Source organism: Stereum hirsutum (genome assembly GCF_000264905.1).
Source record: "Stereum hirsutum FP-91666 SS1 unplaced genomic scaffold STEHIscaffold_14, whole genome shotgun sequence".
NCBI classification, from domain to species: Eukaryota; Fungi; Basidiomycota; class Agaricomycetes; order Russulales; family Stereaceae; genus Stereum; species Stereum hirsutum.
Window position 1 is genome coordinate 214,102 of NW_006763144.1, and position 19,869 is coordinate 233,970.

Here is a 19,869-nt window from a genome sequence, read left to right on the forward strand (position 1 = left end):
AGATAATGGCAATCGAAATACGACTGCGTTACCTAGATTTCTCCAATCGAGAACCGCAATGCAATTTCGCCAAGAGAGACCGAACGAGAGTCGGATATAAGTACAAGGAACGTGGATAACACACGACCTGCTTAGCAAGAGTGTCCTCAGTACATACGGTAGATCTTAGTTTTGAAAGTAATCTAGGCTTACTTCAAAGTCACTGATCACAACCTTCACCGAGCACGACAATGGCAAGGCGATGATATCGATGGTGGTACAGATGCAAGACGAGTGGCCCCGAATTTCCATTATACATAGCCGCAAGCGCTCGACAAATTACGTAATAAACAGCCCTCATCACTGACGGGCTCTGTTCGCCAGCCCTCCCGCTGACGATAACCACAACGGCGACAGCGACAATCTAGTCATCGTCAGCAACGATGCTCACCTTCCTCTCATTACCCCTTCTTTCTCTCCTCGCTGTCGCGTCCCTTGTCGCCGCTGACGACACTGATACTTGCGATACCGCGAATACCGGTCTCCGTGTCGGCACTTTACAGTACACGTCTGATTGCAATGCTACGACTTGGTGCAACTCTGGAACTTGTCTGAATAAGAAATGTCGCAGAGACGAATATCCCCTTGGATGGCCGAGCACTATCGATATGCCGGATCGGTGCGGTACGGGGACGTTCTGTCCTGACGAGGAGAGCGAGTGTCTGCCACAGTTGGCTGTTGGAAGTGCTTGTCAGTTTAACAGGGATGGTGCGTACTCTTTCATTTTTAGAGCGTGCATGTACTAATATCTAAATTTTCTATGTGTAGATGAGTGTGAGGGTCCGCCCGACTTCGCTGACTTGAGAGACACAAGCTCACGCGGTCTCAATGTCAACGGCTCCATCTGCCTCAACTTCGTCTGCACGTGCGTATAGGTTGTCTATCCTCAGAGGTTGTACTGAAACGAGACAATATTTGATGGTCAGGTATGCGAATGTGACCGTCGGGCAGACATGCCAGGTTGAGAACACTGGATACATCGCATATGGAGCCGACAATGCCGAATTCGTTGACATTGTGTCTCGGTAGGCACTTTCTTCTTAGTCTGACTTTTAGGAGGGCCATCTTCTTAATCACTAAATCCCCACAGCGACAACTGCAAGATTGGGCTCTACTGTGACACGAACTCGAAGGTCTGCATCCAACAGAAGGAACAGGGTGACAGCTGTGATGCCGACAAGGAATGTTTGACGTACAACTGCGACTCCAAGGGCGTCTGTGGCTTGGACCCCTCCCTTCCACTGACCTATCCTGCCTGGCTCTATGTTATTGTTGGGATTGTTTTGTTCGGAGGTATGAACATCGTGACGCAAGGTTATATAGTATCATTTTCACTAATGCGCCATAATTACAGGGATGTTCTTGACGCTCTTCATCCTATTCTTCTTGCATCGCCGTCAGCGTGACGCCGAGCGGGAGAAGCGTCTCCAATACTGGCGTGAACAGGCGCGTTTATCTATTCCCACATTTGCTTTTGACATCACTGACACGACGTCATCCTTAGAATGCCTTCCGACAAAACATCCTGTCTATGCGCGACACTGCTCGTGCCTCCATCTTCTCCATGTCGGGCGCCATGACTCCTCACTCGAACCGTACAACTATCTACTCCCAAGCTGGAGGCGACTCTGAATCTACGGCCCCAATGCTGCACAAGAGCAGTGGATTGAGGCAGGGATACGTCAACGAGGGTGCGAGCAGGGAGGACTCCATGTACGATGATCAGTATGAAGGTGAGGGGGGAGGGCACAGTGGCCAGAGCAGAGAGGGGAGCGAAGCGATGTATGCCGAGAAGAGGTTCTGATTGATGGACTGTGGCGTTAGAGATGTGCGTATGGAGGGTACCGCGGCCAGTTCTTTTCATCGTATGGAACATTTTCTGTTTTTGGCCTCTTTTTCTTGTTCTCGTCTGCGTTCTCCCTGTTCCCTTTGACTTTCGTTGATCTTGCCTCCTCGCGTCTCCCACACCCATTTTAGCAGCTGAAGTTCTCGGTCGGACATTGATAGTGGTCCTGATATTGTGTACTTATCCACGCATGCCGTCGTTTATTTCCTCCCTAATATGATACCTGCGTAATCCATATCATCCGCTCACTTTCCCCTGAAACCCTCTAGTGCAAGCAAGCTAGAAAGCTGATTTTCAGGGGCGATATTGCTCACTAAGTGGTAGCCGATAAAACTAAGTATGTCTTGGGCCACATTGCAGAGACGAGATTCTTCGGTGTGAAGTTGGTGTGAAGCGTGTGTCGCATTGTACAAAAATGTTCGATTTCTCTTAACCTGCTACTGAATACTATCCATAAGTCGTTCGTTATGACAACCCACTCCAGCATTTTTGTTTCTCCAGTTACGCCTTTCCCTCCTCAGTAACCTCAGTCTGCGTCATCTTGAAGGGCATATCTCCGCTGAACCAACATCACAATGATAGTATCCCACGACGCAAGCGACTTTTCTTTCTCTGCGACAAATGGCGCCCTAACGGTACCATCATCCGCGTCCGGAAAAGGTGATATCTGCTCGATGTCCGAGAGACTCACTGGGTGCGTCGTGATGAATATTTTCACGAAGCCAACGTCGATGTCTTGGTTATCCCGCAGAAAAAACTTGTGCGGGGCGCTGCCACCCGTACCGTAACCTATTGCCAACGATCCTCCTGATGGAAGGGGCGCATCTACCTCTCCTGGTCCTGTTGGGGGCTCATAATACGGCACTGTCATAGTGTGATGTCAGCAACGCAATCCTGTCGTAGAAGAGATGATAAACTTGCTGATGCTCAAATCACTCATATCGAAGTAGTACACAGAGCAGTATAGATCAACGTGCCCCTTATTTTTGATATTGACGCCGTAGAGTGCGTCGTCCACGACCATGTCTACAGCATTGGCCACATTGAGGTTCTCTGCACCGTCATCCGGGATGTGCATGAGTGGGGACCCCTCAACCCATTCGTCCGGGGATTCCTGCAACCTGAAAACATCGACTTCAACCATATCACGGAGAGGTTGCTCCTTCAAGGACGCGTTCGAACGACGAAGATGCCAGTAGAAATGCGCGGCGGACTGGAGGATTGGATGGACATCTCCGGCGGTGGGAGGGACGGTGTAGGGCATAACGGTGAGCCCATACTGGACGCACAGGTCGTTGGTTATGTTGAAGACGACCTGGCCAGAGTCGTCAAGTGCGATATCGAGTTCCGCAGTGTCCTTGTCAACTAGGACGATTTGTTTCGTGTTGGCGGCGGTGGAATTCATTCGTTCGTAAATTTCTTCGAATAATGTGACGAGCCTCCTGTCATCCGCAATATGGACACGTAGATCCTCTTCATCTCCAGCGTGAGTCTGCATCGCCCAGGCCGGTTCCTGCAGCTCGAGTCTGGTGCTGTCTTGGGCAGCGACGAGCTCTGTCATGAGCGGGGACACGTTCGTCGCAATCAAGCTCCCGAGAGGGGTAGACTCGTCCTCGGCGGAGCTAGCATCGCGATAGACGTCGTACCGGCTGTGTTTGGTGACGCCCTGAGCAGCCCCCGCCCGCATCAAGTAGCCTCGTCCTCCTAAAAGTTGCCTGACGGGATACATTTTGCGTCCACGGCCAGGTGCCATTCCGTTGAAAACGATCCGACCCTGGTTATTACCTTCGCATTGTGGGTTCTGCCTGTATTGGCGGAATCAATTCATGGTGTTCGACTCGGAAAAAAAGGTTTGACCTACCCTGGCAACTGCGAAAGCGGAATCCTCTTCATAACCTCATAGTATGTGGCCCTCTCAACTCCAAGGCTCCTGAACGTTCTTAGTAACGCATGGGTAAACCGTCCTCTGCCTTGCCTTTCGATAGCCTTCTCCTTTGCTCCACATGCCGCTAATAAAACGTGCGACCGTAAGGCCTTGTGTCGAGATTCAGGTGCAACGGCGATCCCTCGCGGATTGAACTCTGCGTCGACGTCGGGAGGAAGAGGGTTGATTTCGATACCACGGACGAGAAGGGTAGGATCGGGCGGATCCGCTCTCGTGCCAGAGGCCGAGTGACAGCAGTCGAAGATGATGGTCTAAGAACACTGAGCAACGGACTAGCGTTTGAGGACAAGTTCACTCACAATGTTGTCGCCCTTGCTATCGGCTAACTCATTGATGAGGTGGCCTATAGCGCGATCTGTGATAGGCTGCTGGGGTTTGCCATCGGATTGCTTCACCCCATAGTCGTGAGGTATAAGACACTGGATCTTTTCAGCGTTGCTTTCCACCGACCAACCCTCAGGGGCGTCGCTCGAGCCTCCGTGGCCAGAGTAATAAACAAGAATAGGGTCATATTTATGGATGAGGTCGTCCTTTTGTAAGTCGGACCATGCTTTTATGATACCATCGCGCGTGGCTTCCTCGTTGTGGAGGCGTCTGATCTGCTCGAAGGGCACGAAGAGGTCATGTTCTAAGAATGATTGGACTGCTTCGGTATCAGCCACAGCGCCTTTGAGGTCTTTCACTTCTGGATGGGTGTATTTGTCGATGCCGATGAGCAGTGCCCAGAGAGGTGGAGCTTTCCTGGATGAAACGTGTTAGAACTAACATAACACAAGCAAATAACGAGGGTACCCCTTGATGGTGATGGTTTGGTGCGGGTCGCTGCGATGCTCTGAAGGAGAGGAAGCCATATGAAGGAAGGTGGACAGTGCTGCTAGAGGAGGCTGCAGTCAGAGTGTAAGTACAGAAAGTGTGGGGACGAAGACGTCAGAGCGGGATTCTTAAACAACAGGGCTGGATCCAGGGCGTGATGGCGGCGCAAAATAAATCGTGAGAGGCTACCGTGAAACGCCGGACAAAGATGCCCTATATAAAGTATGTCTGTGCTCAAGTGGCAAAGGCGTGAATAAGGCGTGGAGTTTATGATTTTAGCAATCATGCAGGGTCTCGGCTTCTGAAGGTCGAAAGCCCAACACCGGTACATCTGACATGGGGCAGTTCAAAGTGGATGAATCAGCCATAGAAAAAAAAACTGCGCTGATGCCTGCATGTATCACAATTCGATTGAAGCAATGTCGACTGCGTTCCAGGAGAGCATCCGAGCGTCAAGCAGCCACTTTGCATAGCATACCACACATTAACCGCAGATCTGCGGAACTAGTATCCAGTGCATCAGAGTGCGGTCCACCGAGCACGCCAGGAGCCCAATAAGCCACCGCCGATCCTCAGCCGAAATAATCAGAGGTTATCTATATAAAGAGCGACGAGCCCTAAACCCGCCCACATTGTCAAACACTCTGCGCCGCAACACGCATATTCTCCGAATCACATACTTCCCTTAAATAAAGACATGCAGAACGATGAAAAGGCAGTCAGCGTTATGACCGGAGACCAGACCCAGGAAGAGCAGTAAGTTCCATCAAGTCCTCATGCTCACATGAATAGCGAGCTGATAAGACTTCACCAAGGAACCTGGCGGAACACAGAGACGACGACCAGTCTCAAGATATCACGCCGACGGGTGAAATCCACCCTGATGCGTGGGACAGGTAGGTTTTTTTAAAACAGACCTCGGCGTCCTGAGGCACTAACAAAGGCTTCCTGGGCGACAAGCGACGCTGATTCCGAGGAGGAAAGCGAAGCAAAGGTTAAGGGCGACAAAGAAGATGAAAGAGCACAACATGGCTTCACTGTCCCTGTTTCCAAACCATCAGTACCAACCAAGCCTACGAAGCCGAAGCCTTCCGGTTCATGAGGTGGAGGCTCGTCTAGATAGAGTCCCCAAGTTATGGGTTGGAGAAGAGGGAGTGGAAGAAGAGGCTATGGAGGTAGCGGACTCTGCGACCGTTTCAGAAGCTGAAGCTCAAAAACCAGGATGTACTATTTTGCGGTGTTATATGGGTGCATGAAGGTCGATCCGCACGTACCAGTATTGTGTATATGTAGGGCATGTTTATATTGTCACTCTTGACGGACCCTTCAATATTTGTTCAAGTTGGAACTTTTCAGACGTACGACGCATCGCGTCCGAGTCTCTTGGGAACAAATCGCTTTCTGGTCAATGCCGCAGCGCGTAGGGTGCAAGGATAAGAGAGCCCTGTGTTAGCAAAGTCTTCCATAAGACCTAGATCAAGAACGAGGACTAAGGTGTCCAGCGAGTGTTAAGTATTGAGGATAGGGAGGGATAGCCGCGAAGATAAACGTCGTGGCGTGTGGCAGCGTGTGGCGCAACGAAGCGTCGAATCTCGTGAGAATTCCTCGCCAAATACGGTGAAATATTTGTCTCATTTCATTCTGCTTCTGCCACTTGAGAACTAGGACACTGTGATGTTTATCTCTTTATGTTTCACGCTGGAGACCTACGGCCAACGGCATATATTATATACTCTTTGGATCACTGCGCTGATGCCAATGTAATCGAACGGTGAACTGAAGAGTCTCTCGACTCGGAATCTCGATGCGCCGCTGATCGACTTCCGGAGGGTATCACATTCTCAACCATCTTGAATTCTTGTTCATTTGTCTCCCAATTTCTCTCCTGTGGCATGCTTTCATTGTTGGTCCTGCTTCTTCGCGTCGGCGGTGTCTTACTTCTATCGGCCCAGCTGCAGGTCGCCCGCGGTGCGTCTAGTTCTCTCCGACTGTCTGTCCAAACTTCCCTAGTTTCAACAACCACTCATTAGTTGGGAATGACAACTTCTGTACCATGGTACAGGTATTTCGATCGGCTCAAGCCGTAGAGAAGCCTGTCCAGACGGAATTCACTCGACCAACAACGCCGTCTGCTGTCCTCTCTTTGCCCTCCGGGACACACTTCAGACCAGCGTGTTCGAAAATACATGTGGCGCCAACTCCCGCCTAGCACTTCGTCTCACGTTTCACGATGCACTGGGGTATTCAACGACGCGTAACATGGGAGGCGGATCCGATGGTTCTATCATTCAATACGCGGAGATCGAGACAGCATACCCGGCGAATGCGGGGTTGAATGGCATTATTGGACAGTACTTGGACTTTTACAAGAATAATCAGGTCCCGCTCAGCTATGGAGATTTGTGAGTGGGTGTCTTAGCGATGTGCAGTCTCTATCTGTTCTCATACGACTTGTGCGAACTAGTATTCAGTTCGCGGGTGCCGTAGCTATGACCAACTGTCCAGGATCTCCAACGTTACAATTCTTCATGGGTCGCCCCGACGCTAAAGGACCTGCATTGAATGGAGCAATATCTAATGCACCTGGTTATCATTCCGCACCCAGTCCCTTCGTCCGAATTACTCATGGACTACTTGGTTACAGACTCCTCGGATGTGATACTTGCCCGCTTCGCAGATGCAGGCTTCAACAGCGACGAAGTCGTGACTCTGTTGGCGTCGTAAGTTTTTTCACTTGTTTTGCTGTGGCCGTTGACGAACCGATACTCTCAGACACTCTGTTGCCAAACAGTCTTCCCTTTCTAGTGCTCCTCTCGATAGCACGCCTGCTCTTTTCGACACGCAATACTATGCTGAGACCATGCTGAAGGGTACGGTATGGCCTGGGTACGTTGCAATTTATCATGCAGTCTTCGTGGCGCCCCTGAATGACCCTGACCTAGCGCTCCGAATATTACTGGCGAAGTCATGTCTCCGACCCGCTCACAAGTACGACTGGCCTCTGACGTGTTCATCGCACAGGGTACCTGTCACTCTAACCGCCTATGTTCTTCTTCATGCACATATCCTCATCTGTGGCAACACACCTACTTACGCACCTTTCACAGATCCTCGTACCGCTTGCAAGTGGCAAGGCTACGTCAACGATCAGCAAAGGATGCAGTCCGATTTCCAAGCTGCCATGCTCAAAATGTCGCTTCTGGGTCAGGATCAAAGCGCTCTCACTGACTGCTCAGACGTCATCGAGAATGCACCGCCGCTCCCTCAACCGGCGACATATTTTCCGGACAATTTCACGGTGGCGGATGTCAACCAAACAGTACGTCTGTTCGCATTTGGTTCGGCCATCACAACTCCGAGCTGATCTATATTCATGGTCACAGTGTTCTAGCACGCCCTTCCCAAATCTTCCATCCGCCCCAGGTGAGCGAGACGGTTTCTCTCCAAGACTTGGACGACGAGACTGATTGGCTGCTACCACCTAAAGCTCCCATCATTTCCGCCACCGCGGCCGATCGTTGAAGTTCTCGAAGGCTCACATCTAACCTGTTCCTCGTACATGATGACTCCCCGAGGCGGAGGACCTCATCTCTTCCCCATGCTATACCCAAGGACACACCGCCTCGCATTGCTAGCACCGCTCTTTCATTTTGTTGGGTCTTATGTGTCGTGATATTTTCCTGCCAAATGTTTTGCTTTGTTGTATCCTATCTGGTTGTATTCCGGGCTTGCTTATGTAGTTGATCGAAAGGCGTGCTTGATTACACGCACCATTTTGACCTTTCGAGAAGTGTGGCTCGTCCATATGGATCGTACCCAGTGCTGTACTGTGGCTTGGCTCCCTCCACTGAGGTCAAAACTCAAGCTTCCTACCAATAGGCCGAGAATGAAGATCAAACACGAAATACCCACCGAGAACGACTTCACAATAGTCCTATGAAGGTCTCCTATCGACCTCACCGTCGTCACTGTCCGCAGAAAGTAGCTTCTCCTCCCTTCGTATCTCTTCTGCTCTTTTCACTGCTCTAGCGGCCCTTCTTTCCCTTTCCCGATCTACGCCTATGAATTGCTCTCTGGCCTCCGCACGCATCCGTGCCTGATTGATGTTGTCTTTGAACGACTGCTGCCTCGACGAGCTCGATTGCCAAAAGAAAACGCCAACAGACTAATCCACGTATTCCCTCGTCAACATTCCATCACGGAGACAAGGGAGCGAACGCACCATAGCCAGTATAACAACGAATGCCCTGTCCTTCCACCTCTCATCTACCGCACCCACATTCAGCTCTGCATGCGCCTTTCTCCTCTGCCTCACCTTCCACATTTCCGTACTCAGATTATGCCAGTCCCTCACTCTCCCATCGCCACCTTCGCTAGGACCAGAGTGTGGCGAGGAAGCTGGACGACCTCGGAGGACGTTATAGGCTCCTGATATTGCGTGGAAGCGTTCTTGGGAGACATGAGGTGGGTAGGCGCGAGCGACGGGAGAGTCGGGGTGATAGATCCGGACCAGTTCGTAATCTAGGGTTTGTGGTATACGTTATGATTTGTTGATATCGCGAGATAATGGTGTCGAGAAAGAAAGTACGCACATCGGTCCTTGACGTCCGCTTGAGATGCGGATTTGGGTAGATGGAATATTTGGTGTGGTGTAGGACGTGGGTCGGAGGGATAAGGGAACGGATTTGCGCTGCTGGAGGCATGCCGGATGTAAAGGACATGTGGTTTGGGGTGACGAGTCGTGCGGTTACGCGTAGTTGTAGTAGAAGTTCTGGGAAATGTAATGCAAGAGCTTGTGGATCCAGTAAAGAGGAGATTGAGAGACACTCGAGAGCAACTCCTGGACAGTGAGGCATGCATGTTTTGTCGACGCCGACGTCTATGCAATCCGATTAATGGAGCCTGGAAAGGCAGATTCACGGAGTCAACAATAATATTACACGATAGAGCTCAGATCCAACACCTACTGCTCTGTCTATTCTACAGTCAGCGAGTCCAAGGATATAGTGGTCAGAATCAAAGAGGTCTCCGCCAGGTTTCCGCTGCAACCCGGGGTGGCTGTGGCGTTTCCATCTGTTTTTGGGCCACAACGGACGACACAGAATGCAACAGACAACATCGTACGCATAAATTTCAGGTTTTATTGCCTCAAAAGTACGATGAGATAGAAGAGAGACGACATTACAGACAGTCACCGACACGGTCTGGCATACGAGTTATACGTGAAGCCCAACCCAACCGGCCGGACTGTTGATCACAACGGAGTCCCCGCCAGCCTTCTTCCCCACCACGACCTTCCCTCCCTGTTTCGCAAGCGCCCCGCTCACAAGCGTGCTGTCAATCTTCTTCACCTGAACCTGCATCGCCTTCACATTCACCACACCATTAAGCCCTGCCTTTCTATACCTCAAACTCATGGTCTCCCTTCCCGCATCTATCGCATAATGCTCGCTCTTGATCCTCCTATGGGGTTCATGCTCTTGATGCTCGTAGATGATATCCGCACGTCCGGTCCCAGCGACAGTCAAAAGCTCTGCGACATCGTCTTCTGGTGCATCCGAATCGTAGTAGGATGCAGGGAGTGGCTGAACGCGAACGTTAGTGACAGCAGCGCCTCGAGCGAGAATCTCCGTCCTCTTCATGATCGGGATATTCCCCGTAATCCAACCCCCATGCGCCTCTAACGTCATTCTCTTACTCCTGATACTCGTTCCATCCTTCTCTCCGTTATCGTTCATCACCAGTAGATTCCGCTTGTCGAAAGCGAACATGGTAATCTTCATATCCTCCAAATGCAGTTCTTCCTCCCATTCTGGTATCTCCATCGATGAATCAAACAATAGATGCGTCGGTCCATACGTGCTCACATGCAACTTCTTCAGCGTCGAAGGGATACGCAACACGACGTCGAAACGCATGCACTGTGGTACGAAGTCTTCGCCGAGTGGTTCATTGGTCTCGTTCGACGGGGGAGGTTGGATGTAATCTGCATGTGGGGTGAAGAGGACGAAGTGGGAGGCGTCGACAGAGCCGTCGGGGTTGACGGGCGGTTCATAGAAGACAAAGTGTTTGGCGAGGGTGGCGTTGTTGGAGCGCATGATGAGATCCATCTCGACTTCGTTCCTGGTTACTTCGTGAGGGTTTCCGGAGGCGAAGGCAGATTCGAGGCGGGTCAGCGTGAGAGTGCCGACAGCACCTGGGAATCGGATTAATCAGAATTTCGTTCAACTTCACTTCCGGGTTGTATGTACATATGACGGGCGAGAGATACGCACCTCCACGGATATCAAACTGGAGATCAGAACGTTCAGTTCCTATTGGGATACTCTTCGTCTCCGTATGTGTGAAAGGCGCATCCGATTCCGCGAGACAGCCTAGGGAGGTGCTGAAGACGGGCATGGTCGTCAAAACCTTGAGCACCGGCTACATTCAAGGTTAGTCAGCGTCGTATGTCTAGTTCCGAGGTAATGAGAGTGGGACAAACAGCTTCAGACCAATGGACCAATCCCCAGATCTGCCACACTAAGAGGAAGTATGCAACCACGCCGACACCGATCCAGAGGCCTTTCCACCTGAACGATACGCCGAAATCATTAATCTCACCCAGTATGAATCATATAAACAAACGATGCCTACCGTCGTTTGGGAGTAGGTTTAAGAAGCTGCACCGGTGCATGTTGACGGTCGCGGTTTTCTCCACCATAGACGGTCTCCTCCTCATCTCCTTCCCACGACTCGTCTTGATAATGCGAGTGCTCGTCTGGTCCTGCAGCTCGTGCTAGTTCCTCATCCTCGGGTGCGAGAATGTGGGCGTCTGTGAAGTCGCCATTCGTTTGTATGTCCGAGAGGAGATCAACGATAGGGACATACAGTCAGAGTTGGGCGGTCTACGACCCATTGCCAGGAGGGCACGATTCACTAAACTTCGGCCTCGCTCCATCTCGATCGAGTTTGTGATGCAGATAGACGTAGAGAGAGAGCTTAACCAAAACTAGAGAGAGAATCCACTGCGGAGACCGTCAAAGACGATATCGAGAGATGGTGGCGGATCAAGAAAGACGAGGAGACAGCTCCGACTGCCGCTTCATAGCCAGTGGATACGTACGACATGCATTGCTGGCGAGTGCAAGCCTTTCACAGGGCACACTATATGGTTCCTGTGCACCAATAGAGTCAAAAGAGTCAATTTTCCACCGGACATAGGTCGATGAGAAGATTAACCAATGTCAGAGCCGTTTTCGGGATGCTTTTAGACACGGGCCTGGGAAAGACATGACGCAGTGTTTGAGCGGTGGGAATGGTATTCGCTGGATTTAAAACACGGAGGGAATAATCTGTAGAATCGAAAGGGTGGCACAAAGACCTCGCCATTCAGAAATCAGGGGTGGTGGGGAATTTTGTGTCCAGAGGCAGAGTGGCACCGGATGTGGCCCACTTTTTTTGCGCAACAGAGGGGTGTCGGATTCAGATACTTGCACCGCCAAGGTTGGAATGCAGACAAAGACAGGCACCCACAAGAATAACAGAGGAGACGTCAGTCCACTGCTTGGTTCTGGGGATCATGAGCACGAAATTTGGCCTTTTCGAAGTTGCAATGCGTTAGTGATCGCTGACGGAAGGAAAACAGCCACGCTACTGCAAGGACATCGCGAGAAACAGGTGTGGAAGGAAGTATGGAGATGACACTTGATTACTTTGTTTACAAACTTCGTAAAGAGGAATGCCGCTGTGGGGGAGGCGGACATGAAAGTACGGACACCCACAAACACCCACGATGGAACATCATGTCGGCACTGCGGATCGTGTTGAAGGCCCGACGACAGGCAGACGTACTAAGAGCAACCCTACTAGAGCGCGATCAACATTCTAACGGCTTGTCGTGAAGCTTGAATATTGAGTATTCGATAGCGAATTGAACGAAACGGAACAGCAGAACATGACAGTTAGGAGCAAGTGAAGAACTTCAAAATCCGATGGAGACCGAACGAGCTTTGCTCGCGACCACCACCTTTCAGATAATCACTCAACAAATCTTTGTCGATGTTCCTCATGTTCCCGTCTCGTCTGGCCTTGCGGCTATGGGACCCTAGACGCCCATCAGGACACATGTAAAAGCGACACAAACCTGGCTGGATTCCTGACGTTTTCGGCACTTTCACGCTTTGTGCCGTGTCCAGCACCCCGGAAGCGCGAACACCACCAGTCTTGGTCCTGTACTCGATCCTGCCTATATCTATCCGCCCCCAGCTCACTTCGTGAACAACACTTGGAATCTCTAACATCTCTGATCTGCTTGCCGAGTCCGTGAATCCCAACATGCTTTTCCCTGTGGCCGTCTTCGCCGGACTCGCCGTCCTCTACTACCTGACATCCCCAAAGGATTCTGGGACCCCTCGTGAACGATATGAAGCCCTTCGTGCAGAAGCAAATCAAGCTGGAGATGCTATGGCACGCACCTTTGAGGAGAGTCGGCTCGCGTTCGATAAAGGCGAGAAGAAGAAGGCGAAGGAGTTGAGCAATGAGGGGAAGTTGTTGAGGGAGAAGATGGAGAGGTTGAATGTCGAGGCGAGTGAGATGGTGTTTAGAGGTGAGTATTGCTTCGAATGTTGTCTTTGTTACGAGTGGGTCTGACGCATAAGCTTTCCAGAGAATAACATGGTACGTCGGATTTTGAAGTGGGGCGTTCAGAGCGGTGACGATGGCATGCCGTAGAATCGTCCCTCAGGAGAAGTAGACCTGCATGACCTTTACGTGAAGGAGGCCATTGCGTTCACAGATCGAAGTATTCGAAAGGCACGGAGACGGGGAGACACAAAGATCAAGCTTATAGTCGGTGCGTTTATCCTTTGGCCTCTCAGCTCTTTGTTCCTGTACGTGTGTGCTTACAATAGCCTTCTATCAGGCAAGGGGATACATTCCACAGGCGCAGCAAAACTCAAGCCTGCCATCGAAGAACTTATGCAGAAGTACGTGTCCTTCAATTTCTTTTCATCGCTGAAAGATTAATGACGTTCGGTACATAGGAATCGACTAGTGGCTGCTCTGGACGAACAGAATGCGGGCGTTCTCATCGTTCAACTCGACGGCGTCACTCCTTATCAAGGCGACGGGAGACTTTTAGATGCGAATGACATTGCGAGCAAGTTGGATAAGAAAGACGATGGCTGTCATATCATGTAAAATGTATTATGTTGCATTATTGAGGCTCACGGTCACTTACAACTCGGGTCTCTTTAAACCTTTTCCTCATACTAACCGTCAGCATAGAAATGTCGCTCACTTGAGCTAGAATCGTATATATGTCAGACTGGAGATTAGAGGTCTCATTCGATTGAGGATCAAATGGGCCACCGCCACTTGCCCCTTTCTTTTGTCTCCGACTCCGATTCCGAGCTCGGATCAGAGATCGACTCGCCGCACTTCTGTTGGGTTTCGTCGCGCTCCTCGACTTTCTGCTTGGTCGTCTTCAGATGCTCATTGAAACTCTGTGTCTCACTCGCTCACCCATTCTATACGGCCCTCTCGGTTTACTTTCGTACTCTGCAGTTGTCTGAGACTGATCCTATGGCTTATGGCTTCTACGACCATGCCTGGGGCGTAGTAATGTCTGGATGTCTGTCCGCCGCCAGCAGCCTGGACTGGTCTTCACTCGCTTTTCTCCTGTTTGTATGCATATTTGTACAATTCCTTCGTTTCAATCGCACCCACCACGAACAACTACCGCTACTTCAAGAAACCGAAGGTCCGACATTGCCTAACTACATTACGCCATCATTTCGCGATGTCCACCATGCTCTTCCTCCTTCAAGACACTTCCCGGCGCAACTTGTCGTGTCTACGCCGACTATCGAACGTGTTCGCGTAAAGAAAACAGAACTCTCCCCGTCGACGCATTTTCATTCGATCACGGGTTTCAACCGTTCGGCTCCTCCCCCACGTCGAAGTCGAGTTCCCAGACCCCCTAAGGCTTACCGGACCCTGCCATCGACCCCGCCGCCACTCCAACCATCCGCACCACCTTCTTCACCAGCCGACACACCTTCACTTCGTGCATCGACGCCGATCCCCCCTCGATCCATCGTATGGACCTCGCAACCCCTTCATCATATCGAACCGTACTCACCCGCCGACTCACCTCTGCTTCGTACACCCACTGTCGCACTTGTCCCGACGTGGACTACTCGTTCTCTGTCTCAATACGGGGATCAAGCCCAGGGTCAAAGATACCGTGCTCGCGAGCAGGGCGACATTCAGGACTCCCTGTCCGCTGATCTCCAGGCTCATGCACTTCTCCCTGGAGCGGTCATCTTGCCTACCATACACCACGCGCACCCTATTGACCGACAGCAGGCCGAATCCCTCGTCAGCGCGCGAGCCGACAATCAGCAGGCTGCGACCTTGGAGTCCCCTATCCGGCTTCGTGCTGGTAATTTGGCCGTACGTCCTTGGGAGATAGAAATCGACATCCTTCCGGACAGAGGGAAGGCTGGGCGGCGCAATCTGAAGAGACGAGTCATCGGGAACCCTGTCGAGGATGACTTCGCCTCACCAGCCCATCATCCAACTTCGCCCGTCTCCGACGAAAGACAAGGGCCCTTCTTCCGTTCTCCAGACACCCTGAGCCCAAGTCCTCGCCTGATACTCGAATCACCCGATGCAGACTGGTTCGACGATACAGAAGTAGACCGGGACCGCGAACAACGATGTCGTCGACAGAGGCGTTTCGTGGAGATGCAGAGATTGCCGGCGAAGAAACAGCGGTTGCTTGGGGAGGAGGCGATAAAGAGGGGTAAGAAGGCGATGGACGAGGGGAGGACGAGAGAATCGCTTTTCTGGATGTTGCAGGCGGAGATACATCATAAGGAAATGGAGAGGTTGAATCGATTGGCAGCGTTTGCGATATTTCGAGGTGCGCATTCTGTTTAATGCGATGTCCGTATTACTGCTTCCCTTACTGAGGGCTGGGATGTTGGTCTATCTAGAGAAGAATAAGGTCTGCGTATTTTTCTTTCGCGCCCGTGTAGGGGTGATCGTGGCGTCATTCTGACATGTCTGAACAGAATATGACGGGAGGGGAGGTCGATTTGCACGGGTTGTATGTGAAAGAAGCCATTCACTATGCCGCGCGTGGTATCGAGTGTGGTCTGGAACGGGGAGATAGGGAAGTCCGCTTCATTGTCGGTAGGCTGTTCCCTTTGACTCGGAGATGTCTCTTGGCCTAAAGATGTTTGTCTCTCCCGGTGCAGGTAAAGGTAAACATGCGCCGGATGGTATTGCGCGTATAAAACCCGCGATAAAGACGTTCCTGACATAGTTGGTGTTTTGCCTCGATTGTCTACCGCTTTCTGAGTCTGACCATGCTTTTTATCGTAGTCGGGGACTTGTGTGGCGCGTGGCACCCAATAACCAGGGCATGTTGATCGTCAAGTTGCCTACTTTGCATCCAGCGGATTTCTTTGATTTTAGCCCATGATAATCCGACATTACGAAGCCACTGTCCTCCGTATACTGTGTTGTGTATTTGTTGTGTATTGGACTGCTTATGCTGGCTGAGACACGTCTGGGCTCAGGTCCGTTTTTTCGTTGCATTTTATGGTCCCTTGATCTTTTTGTACTATCACCGTGTTTAAACACTCTTGTATTTGATTGGTTGTATATACACTTCATGCGCCGTGGACGAACTTAAGGGACCAGTGGAGTTACATGGACTGGCCGACGGGGCCACATTTCAATATCGTGTGGCACCCGGCTTGAAACTCCGCTCTAATTCTCTGCGCACGGCAAGGGATGTTCAAATTTGATCGTTCCTTGTTCCGCAATGCTTGGACAGTCCACCCTCAGATTCGAGCAGTAGGACCAGCTCTTCTTCTGTTTTTTTCTGCGGTCTTCCACCACCTATTGCTGCTCGTGGCTATCGTTGACCCCCATGCTTAGCAGCTTCAAGTTACGGACTATCAGCCGTGGCCAGTGCAGACTCAGACGACCCGTCGTTCTCGGAGGATGATTCAGAGCGGCATGCAGGCTTGCTAAGTCTTCTTGCGATTCTTGAACTAATTTGGCTGACGCGTCGACATGTTTATACGCCGCGGGTGAAGCTCTCCAACTCATACTTCCGTTCTTTCAGCTCCGTGGTGTGAGCTTGGGCCCGCTTAGCACGGAGCGTGTCTGAACCCTCGGGCTTGGATCGTTCATGCCGTTGAAAACGATACGAAACTCTCCTGCGCGCAGCTCTCTAGTGCTGATCCCTTGTACACTGTCAGTTTTCCCAGAGTACATTTTGGCACTAAGTTAGGCAGAATTGGTAATGCTCAATCGACTACATTCCGTTGAGACCTGACCGGTGACCGGCCGCTACCATCATTTTCTGTCACAGTCTCGGCCGTCTCGTATGAGCGCCCAGCTGACTGTTGCCTTTGTCGTTCTGGAGAAACCCGACCTGATGGTGCAATCTTTGGCGGCGACCCCTGCCTTTTCAGGAAAGCCTTGAGACTCCATTAGCAAGAACATCCAGCATTTATGTCGGGGTCCAGGACATGTACAGCGCTTTTCTGATGAATTAGCACATCGAAGGTTCCTTCCTTCCTTCCTAAACGAGCAAGTCTCAGACCCGTGAAAATACAAATGGGGTCTCCAGTTACGCAGTGCAGGTGCGTCTTATGTTCTGAATGTGAGCTGAGGTTTCTGACGGTCCCAAGACTTTCACAGCTCCCAGCCCACCCGCTTCTTGTTTTTCATTTCATTCATTCGACGACCAGCGATCAAATAGTGAGCTTTAGCTCGGCTCACATACCGCACCACCGACCTTTCGGTGTCCAAACGCGGCCGTACATCGACTCGCCTACTCAAGAATTGTTAGCGATCTCTATTTTCAGTAGATTATAATTCTCCCGGCAGTGTTTCTTTCGATTGCTATCCTCGGCGTTCCCCTTACGGTAGTACTTAGGAGGCACCTCTTTTGGCGCCCCAACGAACGTCACCTGTCCCTCTACCATCACGTCTCAAACTTTCCATATCGCTCTACAGGCATGACTTGACGCTGTCAGTCTATTGACGTGAAGTTGTTTGATTGCTTTGTGAAGGCGCCTCAGTGGTACGTTTCTTTGCAATCATGATAATGTCGCTTAGACTTACACTTACGCAGCTTGTCCAGCTTTCTCCTCTAGGCCACGCCATTGGCGCTCAAAGCTCGGATATCATAGTCCATTGAAAGCCCTGATCTGTTGCCTCAGTTGTACTTCCTGGTCACAACAATCGGTATGTCCTTTTTCGACCTTCATGCCTCGGTCTGAATTGGGGCTAGCATTGTGACGTCATGCCATCGGACTCCAACCCTATTATTACCTTACCGGAAAGTCAGGCTGATTGTGTCCTGTGTTTAGACTCATACATATCTACCAGCAGTCACCAACGACTCCTTCTCTAACAACACCTTAAGCGGTACAAAATATTCGGTAAGTTTTGTTCGTCGCACCTTTTTTGTTGCTGTGGTCCTGACCGGGTATCTTCAGATACCATCATGCACGCGGCACCCTTCGGCCAGAATATCAAAGAATTACCTTCTGAGCTCTGGATACATATCTTCGCACTCGCCACACACGTTCCGAAGATGATGGATGTTAGTCCAGACGACCCTCTCCGTGCCAATACGCCCATGAGTCCACATGGCAACTATAGTCATTCCTCCTTCCTATCCGCACGGAAATCCAATCTCTCCTTAGCCCTCGTTTGCAAGCATTGGTACAACCATGCTATGCCAGTACTATTTGGCATGCTTAATGCGAAGCCAGGGTTTACTTTGCGTACCCTCCGAGACACCATCGTGGAATCACAGCGAAGAGCCGATGCGAGCGGCCCTCAAGTGCGCTCTTTGGGAAGCTTCACACGGCGCCTCGAGCTTCGCCAGGGTGAAGGAGGAATTTACTACGATAACGACGACTTTCGCTGTCTTGCAGATATGCTTCGTTACCTGCCCAACCTCCATATCATTGCACTCGAACTCCACAGGAAGGAGGTTCAATTACCCAACTTCGTCATCGAAACCTTGCTACAGACATCCGGTCATTCTCTTCGCCGAGTCTATATCAACCCGAAGTCGAAAATTCGCCTCCTACCGAACCAGTATGAGTCTATCATAGCGAGATGCCCTCAAATCCGTGCTGTCTACCGAGGAGGCATCGAAGAATCGATGTGCGCCGTTGACCTCCTTCAAGCCTCCAACTTATCCTTTGTCGACGTCACGACGACTCCCTGCACGTTAACCCATTCCAACTTCGGTCACCATTCCTGTTCTTCCACTCAATCCGCGCTCTTCAATGAATGCACTATAGCATCTCCTGCAGGCATTCGCTCAATCCAGCATTTTGTCGCCGTCCAGGGCCGACACCTCCGCGCAATATTCATGGACATCGGCGTGACCGCATTACCTGGTGGCATCCAGGGCGCGCTGAACCTCGTCGAAGAGCATTGCCCCCATCTTGAGCACCTCATTCTTATCATCAAGGGATGGGATGATCTTCTAGCAGCACCGCTTCGCATCCCTCCCGTACACCGCCTGGGTCTGTTCTACGATGAATCGTACGGCAGCTCAGGACTGGGTGGCTTCTCGGATCTGTTCGAGTGGTTCGCGGGATGCGAGGTACCATCGTCGACGAGCGCCGTGCGCTTGCTTGGGGAAACGCAGGTCAAGAAATTACGTGCGTTGTTGGCAGCGGGCTACAATCCTGGAATTGATCGGTTGTCGAATCGGTCGTATAGGCTGGAGGATTACGAGGGGAATCTGTTTGTTGTTCACGATCAGTAAAATACTAGGTTTCAAGTCGTTTTCTGTTGTCTAAGTACATTGTTTTGTTATTTTCTCATCATCTTCAAGGGGTATCGAGGTCCGATCAGTGTTGTCTTCTTAGCGTAATTGCGTGGTTCAACATCTCATTATTATTCCGCGAGCCATGTTATGCACAATACATCCCTTTCGCATCCAAATTGTGTTTGCTGTACTACTTATTTCTTACTTCTTGCAATACTTACCCTCTGAAGCAGGCAAATTCGCTGTTGCGCCACGCGCCACACTACTGGACAATGGCGTCCTCCGTTGTGGCGCGATGAACAAGCAACTCCGTCGGCTAAAATCTTGTTGAACTTCTTCTCGTTCATGGCTTTGAACCACGCATATTTTTTTTTCAACGCATTCGCCTTGGGGAACTTGTATAATATCATGTTCAGAACCACT

General features: G+C 51.0%; 10 protein-coding genes across 10 annotated transcripts; 6 read left to right on the top strand and 4 right to left on the bottom strand.

Annotated features, from left to right (window-relative positions):
* The first annotated feature begins 387 nt into the window (after positions 1-387).
* Positions 388-2,140, top strand: STEHIDRAFT_141356 (uncharacterized protein). Its single transcript, XM_007307840.1, has 6 exons — positions 388-747; positions 808-904; positions 966-1,064; positions 1,130-1,332; positions 1,394-1,485; positions 1,544-2,140. Exons 1-6 carry the CDS (start codon positions 423-425, stop codon positions 1,841-1,843), a joined length of 1,116 nt encoding a protein of 371 aa, XP_007307902.1. The 5' UTR covers positions 388-422; the 3' UTR covers positions 1,844-2,140.
* Positions 2,141-2,411: 271 nt separating this feature from the next.
* Positions 2,412-4,681, bottom strand: STEHIDRAFT_160312 (uncharacterized protein; the record flags this gene model as incomplete). The annotated part of the gene is made up of 5 exons (XM_007307841.1): positions 2,412-2,749; positions 2,822-3,690; positions 3,747-4,081; positions 4,130-4,571; positions 4,623-4,681. 5 exons carry the CDS (start codon positions 4,679-4,681, stop codon positions 2,412-2,414), a joined length of 2,043 nt encoding a protein of 680 aa, XP_007307903.1.
* Positions 4,682-5,024: 343 nt separating this feature from the next.
* STEHIDRAFT_149128 (uncharacterized protein) lies at positions 5,025-5,929 on the top strand. Its single transcript, XM_007307842.1, has 3 exons — positions 5,025-5,399; positions 5,459-5,539; positions 5,604-5,929. The coding sequence occupies exons 2-3, from the start codon at positions 5,527-5,529 to the stop codon at positions 5,897-5,899; spliced, it is 309 nt and encodes a 102-aa protein (XP_007307904.1). The 5' UTR covers positions 5,025-5,399; positions 5,459-5,526; the 3' UTR covers positions 5,900-5,929.
* A 606-nt stretch (positions 5,930-6,535) lies between these two features.
* On the top strand, positions 6,536-8,165 carry GP (generic class II peroxidase; the record flags this gene model as incomplete). The annotated part of the gene is made up of 9 exons (XM_007308230.1): positions 6,536-6,611; positions 6,706-7,045; positions 7,108-7,229; positions 7,288-7,363; positions 7,416-7,529; positions 7,586-7,665; positions 7,751-7,962; positions 8,027-8,066; positions 8,131-8,165. 9 exons carry the CDS (start codon positions 6,536-6,538, stop codon positions 8,163-8,165), a joined length of 1,095 nt encoding a protein of 364 aa, XP_007308292.1.
* Positions 8,166-8,370: 205 nt separating this feature from the next.
* STEHIDRAFT_124054 (uncharacterized protein) lies at positions 8,371-9,507 on the bottom strand. The gene is made up of 3 exons (XM_007307843.1): positions 9,236-9,507; positions 8,866-9,164; positions 8,371-8,808 (listed from the first exon to the last, which is right to left on the bottom strand). Exons 1-3 carry the CDS (start codon positions 9,501-9,503, stop codon positions 8,578-8,580), a joined length of 798 nt encoding a protein of 265 aa, XP_007307905.1. The 5' UTR covers positions 9,504-9,507; the 3' UTR covers positions 8,371-8,577.
* Positions 9,508-9,859: 352 nt separating this feature from the next.
* Positions 9,860-11,541, bottom strand: STEHIDRAFT_160316 (uncharacterized protein; the record flags this gene model as incomplete). Its single annotated transcript, XM_007307844.1, has 5 exons — positions 9,860-10,839; positions 10,919-11,066; positions 11,128-11,215; positions 11,280-11,457; positions 11,514-11,541. The coding sequence occupies 5 exons, from the start codon at positions 11,539-11,541 to the stop codon at positions 9,860-9,862; spliced, it is 1,422 nt and encodes a 473-aa protein (XP_007307906.1).
* Positions 11,542-12,669: 1,128 nt separating this feature from the next.
* Positions 12,670-13,882, top strand: STEHIDRAFT_149130 (DUF1771-domain-containing protein). Its single transcript, XM_007307845.1, has 5 exons — positions 12,670-13,230; positions 13,291-13,301; positions 13,356-13,476; positions 13,546-13,609; positions 13,667-13,882. The coding sequence occupies exons 1-5, from the start codon at positions 12,960-12,962 to the stop codon at positions 13,821-13,823; spliced, it is 624 nt and encodes a 207-aa protein (XP_007307907.1). The 5' UTR covers positions 12,670-12,959; the 3' UTR covers positions 13,824-13,882.
* Positions 13,883-14,246: 364 nt separating this feature from the next.
* On the top strand, positions 14,247-15,957 carry STEHIDRAFT_113810 (uncharacterized protein; the record flags this gene model as incomplete). Its single annotated transcript, XM_007307846.1, has 4 exons — positions 14,247-15,552; positions 15,626-15,636; positions 15,704-15,824; positions 15,890-15,957. 4 exons carry the CDS (start codon positions 14,247-14,249, stop codon positions 15,955-15,957), a joined length of 1,506 nt encoding a protein of 501 aa, XP_007307908.1.
* A 564-nt stretch (positions 15,958-16,521) lies between these two features.
* On the bottom strand, positions 16,522-17,238 carry STEHIDRAFT_124056 (uncharacterized protein). The gene has a single exon (XM_007307847.1). It carries the CDS (start codon positions 16,917-16,919, stop codon positions 16,764-16,766), a length of 156 nt encoding a protein of 51 aa, XP_007307909.1. The 5' UTR covers positions 16,920-17,238; the 3' UTR covers positions 16,522-16,763.
* Positions 17,239-18,159: 921 nt separating this feature from the next.
* Positions 18,160-19,443, top strand: STEHIDRAFT_170912 (uncharacterized protein; the record flags this gene model as incomplete). Its single annotated transcript, XM_007307848.1, has 1 exon — positions 18,160-19,443. The coding sequence occupies one exon, from the start codon at positions 18,160-18,162 to the stop codon at positions 19,441-19,443; it is 1,284 nt and encodes a 427-aa protein (XP_007307910.1).
* Positions 19,444-19,869: the final 426 nt, after the last annotated feature.

Excerpts from the sequence above, each read along its gene's own strand:
- STEHIDRAFT_141356 (XM_007307840.1), top strand. The coding sequence starts at position 423 with ATGCTCACCTTCCTCTCATTACCCCTTCTTTCTCTCCTCGCTGTCGCG. Across the intron at positions 1,065-1,129 it reads TTCGTTGACATTGTGTCTCG|CGACAACTGCAAGATTGGGC; the intron begins GTAGGCACTTTC and ends AAATCCCCACAG. Across the intron at positions 1,333-1,393 it reads TGGGATTGTTTTGTTCGGAG|GGATGTTCTTGACGCTCTTC; the intron begins GTATGAACATCG and ends CCATAATTACAG.
- STEHIDRAFT_124054 (XM_007307843.1), bottom strand. The coding sequence starts at position 9,503 with ATGCATGCCTCACTGTCCAGGAGTTGCTCTCGAGTGTCTCTCAATCTC. Across the intron at positions 9,165-9,235 it reads AGCGGACGTCAAGGACCGAT|ATTACGAACTGGTCCGGATC; the intron begins GTGCGTACTTTC and ends CACAAACCCTAG. Across the intron at positions 8,809-8,865 it reads TCGTTGTTATACTGGCTATG|TCTGTTGGCGTTTTCTTTTG; the intron begins GTGCGTTCGCTC and ends TACGTGGATTAG.
- STEHIDRAFT_149130 (XM_007307845.1), top strand. The coding sequence starts at position 12,960 with ATGCTTTTCCCTGTGGCCGTCTTCGCCGGACTCGCCGTCCTCTACTAC. Across the intron at positions 13,477-13,545 it reads AAAGATCAAGCTTATAGTCG|GCAAGGGGATACATTCCACA; the intron begins GTGCGTTTATCC and ends GCCTTCTATCAG. Across the intron at positions 13,610-13,666 it reads ATCGAAGAACTTATGCAGAA|GAATCGACTAGTGGCTGCTC; the intron begins GTACGTGTCCTT and ends TTCGGTACATAG.
- STEHIDRAFT_124056 (XM_007307847.1), bottom strand. The coding sequence starts at position 16,919 with ATGTACTCTGGGAAAACTGACAGTGTACAAGGGATCAGCACTAGAGAG.